Below are 8,944 nucleotides of genomic sequence, written 5' to 3'. Positions count from 1 at the left end.
CATAGAGGCCAGATATTCCCAGTCCTGTTCATAGAGGCCAGATATTCCCAGTCCTGTTCATAGAGGCCAGATATTCCCAGTCCTGTTCATAGAGGCCAGATATTCCCAGTCCTGTTCATAGAGGCCAGATATTCCCAGTCCTGTTCATAGAGGCCAGATATTCCCAGTCCTGTTCATAGAGGCCAGATATTCCCAGTCCTGTTCATAGAGGCCAGATATTCCCAGTCCTGTTCATAGAGGCCAGATATTCCCAGTCCTGTTCATAGAGACCAGATATTCCCAGTCCTGTTCATAGAGGCCAGATATTCCCAGTCCTGTTCATAGAGGCCAGATATTCCCAGTCCTGTTCATAGAGGCCAGATATTCCCAGTCCTGTTCATAGAGGCCAGATATTCCCAGTCCTGTTCATAGAGGCCAGATATTCCCAGTCCTGTTCATAGAGGCCAGATATTCCCAGTCCTGTTCATAGAGGCCAGATATTCCCAGTCCTGTTCATAGAGGCCAGATATTCCCAGTCCTGTTCATAGAGGCCAGATATTCCCAGTCCTGTTCATAGAGGCCAGATATTCCCAGTCCTGTTCATAGAGGCCAGATATTCCCAGTCCTGTTCATAGAGGCCAGATATTCCCAGTCCTGTTCATAGAGGCCAGATATTCCCAGTCCTGTTCATAGAGGCCAGATATTCCCAGTCCTGTTCATAGAGACAAGATATTCCCAGTCCTGTTCATAGAGGCCAGATATTCCCAGTCCTGTTCAGAGGCCCATTATTCCCCGTCATGTTGATAGAGGCCTGCTATTCCCAGTCCTGTTCTTCGAGGCCCACTATTCCCAGTCCTGTTCGTAGAGGTCATTCCACTTGCTTGAAGATATTTTCACTGACAGTCCGGCTGCATCTTTTACTTGCTGCTGCCGAGCCACTCTTAGAGCAGACTCAGTGTTGGAGGTGGGAACTTTGGATCGGTAGGGCTCCTTCTTGCAGTGCTAGTGTGTTCGAGGCTATCTGCAGCAGGTCGGCACCACAAGATATTTATTACGTAACTCATTTAGACCTCATGTTGCACTATTGCATGAGTGGCTCCTTAAGACAAGCCATTATGGTGATTTTTTTTTGTCTGGTGACACTGGGGTAACCTCTATTGGTCCAATTGAAATAGGCAGAGAGTTTGCGTATTTAACTTCAATGTTTTAAAAATGAATTCAACAGGGTAGAAGATAACTTTGCAATAGCGAGTCAACGAATGCTGCCCCAAATCAGGTACCAGATGTGAGAAGATCAGGAAACAGAACAGCAGTGATTCCTCACAACCCTTGGGGCAGCAAATCAGCTCTTGCATTGCAAGCCCCGGGGGATCAAAAGTGTACACGTTTGTGTGCTTTGCCTACAGCAGGCCACGCCTCGTAATACCGTCCTTTCATTACTCTTTACACACAAATTTGGAAGCCAATTTTTAAAATTGTTACTTTAGCAGAAACTGATCTATTTGTAGTGGAAATATGAAAGCTTTTTTTTTGCAAATGAGGTCAATGTTAGGTTGAACTGAGATGAACTCAGTGAGTAAAAGCAGTGTTTGTGTGTGGTGGTGGTGGTGGGGGGCGGGGCGTCACTGTCTTGAACACAACTATGCCGTCCTGTAGTTGAGCTGCTGCGAAATGTTTAACCGGCGACAGGGGAAACAACGTTAATGACGGGTGCAGGTCTTCTCTCTCGCACTTATGTTGAAGATATATGTATGTAACTGCGGACGCCAACTCCAGCCCGAAGTACTCTAAATTACGGTGAAAACCGATCGATGGTACTGAACTGTATCCTATTAAATCCCTAATCTCCTTCAGCAGCATGTGGTGGACAATCACTCACATTACTTAAGCTGTTTTTTTTTCCACTCTACATCTATTAAAAATCTCTGGGCTTTTGTTTTTATTCAAATATAAAACTCGACAGTGTTCGTTACCTGAACCAAATTGGTAGATCCTGTGTACTTGCTTGTGGGTTTCAGTTCAAATTGAGCCGAAACTGGTGGGGTAGGAGGGGGGAGTGGGGGGGTAATAGTGGCACGTTTGAGTGAGCAGTGTCGAGGCGCCACCTCCAGTTAGTTCTGGGCACTGAGACCTTTGCTGGAGGGAGCGCTCCTCGACCCAACTTGAGCTCACTCGGTGCCCGGGAAGGAGAAAAGGAGTGCAACAGTGAGCAGATGTAAAGCTGTGTTTACGCCGTGTTCGTTGGCTGGATGGGGGAGAGTCAGCAGACTCTGAGGATAAATTCTCTAGCTTCAGTCCTGGCGGGAGCGCAGAGCTGGAACACAGCGGGTGGGAGTGTGAAGGGTTAAAGGCAGTGATTTGTTACCATCTCGTCTCGTCTCTCTCTCTCTCTCTTCCCCCTCTGCCTCTCCTCCTTTCAGGGGAGGGTCTGCAAGACTATTGGATCTTTTGAAGGTGACGTACCCAGTATGAAAACATAATAACTAGTTGAGAAGCTGCAACAACTTTGGCAAAAGGCGTGGGGGAGAGCGTGTGGATGTGATACAAAGTTACCGGGGCAAAGGAGAGGGGAGCGCCTGGAAGGATACTCGCTGCTTGTGGGATCACTGCTGAGAACGAGAGAGAGAGAGAGCCAGCCAGGAGTGGGGAAGAAGATGGTTCAGCAAACTGCGGGGATTGAGACAGAGAGCAGTTTGTCCCGGGATGCCACGGATAGCGAGGAGAGTGAATTTCTTGCCTGCAGCCCTTCGCCGGCTGGCGAGGGGGCGGACGAGCGGGACCCGGACTGGTGCAAGACGGCGAGTGGTCACATCAAGCGGCCCATGAACGCGTTCATGGTGTGGTCGAAGATCGAGAGGAGGAAGATCATGGAGCAGTCGCCGGACATGCACAACGCCGAGATCTCCAAGAGGCTGGGCAAGCGCTGGAAAATGCTGCGGGACAGCGAGAAGATCCCGTTCATCCGGGAGGCGGAGCGGCTGCGGCTCAAACATATGGCCGACTACCCCGACTACAAGTACCGACCCCGAAAGAAACCCAAAACCGAGTCGGGCAAACAGCAGCAGCCGCCGCCGCCACCGGCCAGCCTGACACCGGAGAAAAGTCACAGCAAGAGCTCCAAGCACTCGGGCAAGAAATGTGGCAGCAGTGGCGGCAAACTCAAACCTCCCAAATCCTGCGGCCCCATCTCCTCCTCCTCCTCCTCCTCCCAGGGCAGCGAGCTGTCCGAGGACTTCGTCTTCGGCAACCTGAGGGGCAACAAGACAGTCAAGAGCGTGTTCGGCCGGGGCAGCTTGGGCGAGGAGGCCCTGGAGGGCCGCTTGCAGCCGGGGGACGGCCAGAGCCCCAGGCGGGGCAGCGTGGCGGCCGTGCCGGCCAGCCCGACCCTCAGCTCGGCCGCCGACTCGGTGGAAGGGGCCAGCCTGTACGAGGAGCGGGAGGGCGGCGGCGGGGCGGCCAAGTTGGGCGGGGGCGGCGGCAGGAGGTGTATCCACCTGAGGGCCAGCTCGCCCAGCTCCAGCCGCTCGGCCTCCACCTCCTCCTCCAGCGAGGAGGCGGACGATTTGCTCTACGACTTCAGCATGAACTTCTCGGCGCCGGCGGGCGGCGCCGGCAGCAGCGCCTCGGATCCGTTGGGTTCAGGGAATGTCAGCCTGTCCCTGGTGGACAAGGACTTGGACTCGTACAGCGAGGGCAGCTCGGCCTCTCACTTTGAATTCCCAGACTACTGCACTCCAGAGCTCAGTGAGATGATCGCGGGGGACTGGCTGGAGGCAAACTTTTCCGACCTGGTCTTCACGTACTGATTTTTTTTTATTTTAATTAAAAAAAACCACACACACAATTCCCTTTCTAAAATTTTTTTGGAAAGGAACTTTTTTTTTTTGTTGGGTTTTTATGACAGACTGTCGATGTTTTTAATCAAAACATATAAATTTTCACCACATTGCAAGTCGAATCTCCAGGTCCGATCTGCTCTTCGAGTGGGATTTCCCCCCCCCCTCCCTTCCCCTTTCCCTTTCCCGTTATGTGTATATCTCCCCCTCCGAAAAGATGCAGAAGAAAAAAAAAACTATTATTTTGATTGGAAATCGTGGCCGGACTTTCTATAGAATCCTTTGGCGGCGCAACTGTTTTTAAAAAAAAAACCAACCAGTTTCTTGGATGTTCCGAGTGGGACCACTCACTACTCAAGAGAGCGAGAGCTGTGGACACTTCTATACATCTGCAGGGAGTTTAAACGGCAAAAAAAAACAATGAGAAACCCAGGCTTGTATATGAACAGTTTTGTCTTACACCAAGACCCTGAAGTTAACTTGATCCGTTGTACTGTTTTAATCGTGTGATGTATATTGCCAATAAGACTGTTTTTGCTCTGTCATTTTTTTTTTGTTCCCTCTCAATACCTCCTTGTACCACCGAATAACACAGGCAGCATAGACCTCAGAGTATAGATTTTTTTTTGATACATGCAGACCTCAAGACTTTTTAAAAACGAAGAAAAAATACTAAATATTTTCACTTGTATTTTTCTACAGCTAAAAGGGAACCTTCTTGCTGTGATTGTCCAGTGAGAATTTCTGGCACTTCCTGTTTTTATTTTATTTTCTTTTTTCTCCTGTTCCAGCATGCGAACGTTGGTACGTCCTGCTTAAAGGATTCAAAAACACTTTTTTTTGGAAAAACAAAAATCGTTGCATCAATTTGCCTTGTGATTTTAAATCTACAAGCGCTCAGTCTTTTTGTACAGTTGTAGATTTAGATTTGTTGAATATTTGTAGGTAAGAAAATTTATTGAAAAGACGTGAGATAGAACTCGAGTCGTTCTTAGTGAGACTATATGTACTGTATTATATACTGTAGGAATTTTATGTGTAATCATACGCTGTGATATGTGGGTTAAATCCCGATGACAGGTGTGAAACTGGAGCATTTTTAACATGGCACATGTGAAATCTTAATTCATTTTTGTGCAATATGAAATACAGATCATCTGCACATTATTTTGTAGCAAACTTATGAACTAAAACAGACGTGTGCACTGTAATCATTGCCTGTCTTGATACTAAGAGTCTGTATCGGGGTGGGGGGGACGGGGAGGGGTGGGAGGGGGTTAAATAAAGAAGTCAGCTGGAACTGATAGTAACAGAAGTATTGCCATGCATTTATACGGGATATTAACGCCGATCCGCTTACTAATCTCACCCTGAGGCAGGGAGGGAAGTTCTGCTTGTGAAAACCTGGAAAAGATGGCAATAAACCTGGCATCGCTAAGTTTTCTTATTTACTTTTATTACTGAGGAACATCGTCATCTGTGAACACTATTGGGCCAACAAAATGAACATTGTCACTTTAAATTCAAATCCCCGCCCCAATCGGAGTCACCATTCTAACGTGAATGTGCGAGCGTGTCCCTTTTTAGTGGAGTAGGTTTTCCGACAGCATGACTCCCCAGAGGTCCGACTTCTGAGACCGGATTGGCAGAAAGCTCCCTGATGCTATTTCAGCAAGTTGCTTGCAGGATCACAGCGTCACTTTTTGATCTGTGTTCAAATAGGTGCAGTCCGGCTATGTATCGCGGGCTAAACTCTTGTAAAGGACTGCATCAGGCATTGCGCGGAGGACCGTTTCTAAGAGCCGAGATTAATTCAACGTTTACTATAAAGTCTCCCATTGGTTATCAAAAAGGTTTTTTTTAAAAAAAAAATAAACTCGAATTTGGCTTAGGTGTGTACCTAGGCACTTCTTAAATTTGTACAGCAATCGATTCAAATTATCTAATCTATTTTTTTTAAAAGAGGCAAATAACGTGTTTCGTTAACCGATAATTATAATAAACCACATAATACTATAGCAGCACCAACCATTTGCAGGTGGTGGTGGTTGCAGTTTAGAAACTCCTTTTAACTGTGAGTCTGCCAGAATCCTGCAAATTTATACACGCGTACCCCACTCCCACTGACACCGATCAAACTCCCTGCCACCCAAAAACCAAAACCGCTTCCCTGCAAGTCGCTGTTTCTTCATTTCCCATGCCAAAGATGGTTAGTCAATCACACCCTACTGGTTCAATGATGTGGATTGGCAGCCCAGCCAGATACCTGATGGGATAATGGATTTGACACAACTCTGGATAAACTGAGGCAACGATGCTGGGGACAGTGCTGCCCAATCTGTTTGAGGGGTGATTTGTGGAGGGATGGGAAAGAGTGATTTTTTAAAAAAAAATCAGATGATCGCATATATCTCGGAGATACGAAGGAAATTTTCTACGGGGTTGGGGCTTATAAGAAAAGCCTGGAAAAATCTTAATACCAGGAATGTCCCAAATGTTTTGTCATCATGGGTTGTTGGGTGCATAGCTTGGAATCATTTGGGCCACGTACAATGTTCAAGTCAACTATTAAATGAATTTTCCAGACGTCTGAAATTACGGATACAATCCATATTCTGATTTAGAATTATCTGCCAATGAGGCAACAACACTGGAAACAGCCATTTGCCAATCTGCAGTCCCATGAAATTCTGAGAGGACTAACTAGTGATTAAGAATTATAAGAAAGTAAATCAAGCTGTTTGGGTTTCATGGCTCTATTTGACCCATGGGCAGTGGTTTGGGCACCTGCTTTTTGTAAGGTGACTTTGGAGACACAAGGTAAGGGGAGCAGAAATGATTTTCAGTTTGGAAAGCACTCAGCATGAAAGTTGTGACTTATTCTTCTGGAGTTGTTACTGTCTACCTGACTTTTTCCAAAAAACAAATATTTGGATGACTGATTTAGTTATATTTTCCTCATATGCATATTTCGACTTCAATTTGTCAAGTCATCCCAAACACTCCACACTTACATCAGTTTTGATGCAGCATTGAGAAATATACCAACTTCAATACTTCTAATCAATACTATAAAAGGATTTTAAGTTCTGTCTTTAAAAATTCATATAAGTAAAAGTGTAAGGGGAGCAAGGCAATGGTAGAGCAATCAGTTTCTGCTTTTCTCCACTAATACTGTGGTCACTTGGTCAAACTGAAGTGAAATGTATTTCCCTCACAGACAAAAATGGCAAAATTTGCCCTCAAGAGGAAGCCTCACAATATTTGTTTAAGACTAAAGAATAGTCCTCCTGTTAATGTTATTTGAATACCACTTGTACTGGGCACTTGTGAAATAGCTTTTTTGATGTAAAAGCAGTGAGCTGCTCAGTCAGATAATCAGTTTCCCATCCAGTTTGCAAACTTTGTTTCTTCGCCTCCCTGTTCAAATCCAACTTCATCTGATGGAAGTCTCTGTTATCTGTTAGGACACTGTTTATCATGAAATTGGAAAATTTCAACTTAGTCCCTGGTGCATTCCACAGCATAAAATGATTTAGAATTCAACACAAGTTGGTACTAAATTGGCAACCCAACTTAAGGACACAAATATCACCAACGTAGGGAAATAAAGAAAATTCACAATGCTGTTGTAGAGGTATTCCTCTGAGGTGGGTGTATAAGGAATAGTGCAGGAAAGGGGTCTGTGACCCTTCCCTTGATGTTATGTACAATATAACCCAAATTAAATATGCCTTCAGTAAGTTACTTTTTGCCTTCTAATACTTTTTCCAATTACTGAAACTGGCATAATTATTCTCCAATTCTTCTGTTCACCTGTTTTGACATAACTATGCTTGATGCTGATTCCCGTACTCCTTGCATCTATTTCAGCACAGCATTGTCCTCTAGCATGCATAACTTTCGATAGAGCTAGTTTTTATATGCATCTATAAAGTTCCTTATTGTAATTGCATCTAGATTTTTACATTATCTTCTTATTCCTAAAAGATTTCACTACAGTCTTTGTGTCTTTTCTGGGATTTTGTTTCAGTAAGGCATGTGGTTGCAGGAGAGGAAAGGATGCTTTCCTTTGAATTTGACCTGTGCTGTGATTGATGCTAAAAGCAGAAATTTATTCTATCTCCCAGGTCTGATTCCTAATCTTGATGAGCGAAAGCAGAATCATCAGAAATATTGTTTTTTCTTGGTTACTGCGGTACAAATCAGTTAATATAGCCTGCTTTAATGTGTTGAGCAAAGATTTTGAAAATGGTCGACGTGATATCCAGCTTGGTTTTAGGAACCAACAGCTGCTGAATGAACCAAAGGAACATTTCAAGTATAAACATTACAAGGGTAAGGGGAAAAGGCAGGGCAATGGCACTAGGTCATAATGCTCATTTGGAGAGCTGGTGCAGACAAGATGGGCCAAAAGGCCTCCTTCTGTGCCGTTAAGATTCTGTGATTACAGCATTCAAAATGCAGAGATCACTTAACCCATTATTTTGAATAGGTTTACAGAAATTCAGTTTTTGTCACTGTGGCATTAATACTTCTCTAACTGTCATATCCAGGACTGAAATTCGCTTTGTTAAACCCCTCATCTCCACCTGACACTCATCCTTTAAGATCCTTCTTAAAACCCATATCTGAATAAGATTTTGACTACCCTCCTAATATCTCCTTTTGATCAGTGTCCTTTGATTTTCTGATTGCACCTCTTTGAGTACTTTGATAAATTTTTCTACATTAAAAGTATATAAATGTAAGATGTTACTATAGACAGATCCAAATGGTGGCGCCTCCAAAACTGCTATCGTCAAACAGGCCTGGTGAGGAATTATTTGCAATTACTTTTTCTCTAACGTTTACCATACTTTGAGGTAGGGTTGGGATTAGATAATAAACTACAAATATAGTAGCATTGGTGCACTGGAGGTTAGTATTAAACCAATTCTTTTACACTGGAATCCAATGTAGTTACTTCAGGATCTTCAAACAGACTTTGGTGTAGCCATTTTGGGAATGCTAACCTGGCAGAAACCATAGTGGAGCAAATGAAGTGTAACACAATATTTCCTGCAGCTCTCATTTGAAGGATTGTAGAAGAATAATACATTTTACAATTCTCCTAAAATATCCTTAAA

The 8,944-nt window shown here is 44.4% G+C and overlaps 1 protein-coding gene across 1 annotated transcript; it reads left to right on the top strand.

Annotated features, from left to right (window-relative positions):
• Positions 1-2,438: 2,438 nt before the first annotated feature.
• LOC144680558 (transcription factor SOX-11-like) lies at positions 2,439-7,555 on the top strand. Its single transcript, XM_078541667.1, has one exon. It carries the CDS (start codon positions 2,634-2,636, stop codon positions 3,783-3,785), a length of 1,152 nt encoding a protein of 383 aa, XP_078397793.1. The 5' UTR covers positions 2,439-2,633; the 3' UTR covers positions 3,786-7,555.
• The last annotated feature ends 1,389 nt before the right edge of the window (positions 7,556-8,944 follow it).

Source organism: Cetorhinus maximus, chromosome 5, assembly GCF_964194155.1.
Source record: "Cetorhinus maximus chromosome 5, sCetMax3.hap1.1, whole genome shotgun sequence".
In the NCBI taxonomy this organism is placed as follows: domain Eukaryota; kingdom Metazoa; phylum Chordata; class Chondrichthyes; order Lamniformes; family Cetorhinidae; genus Cetorhinus; species Cetorhinus maximus.
This window is presented reverse-complemented; position numbering and strand designations above follow the sequence as displayed.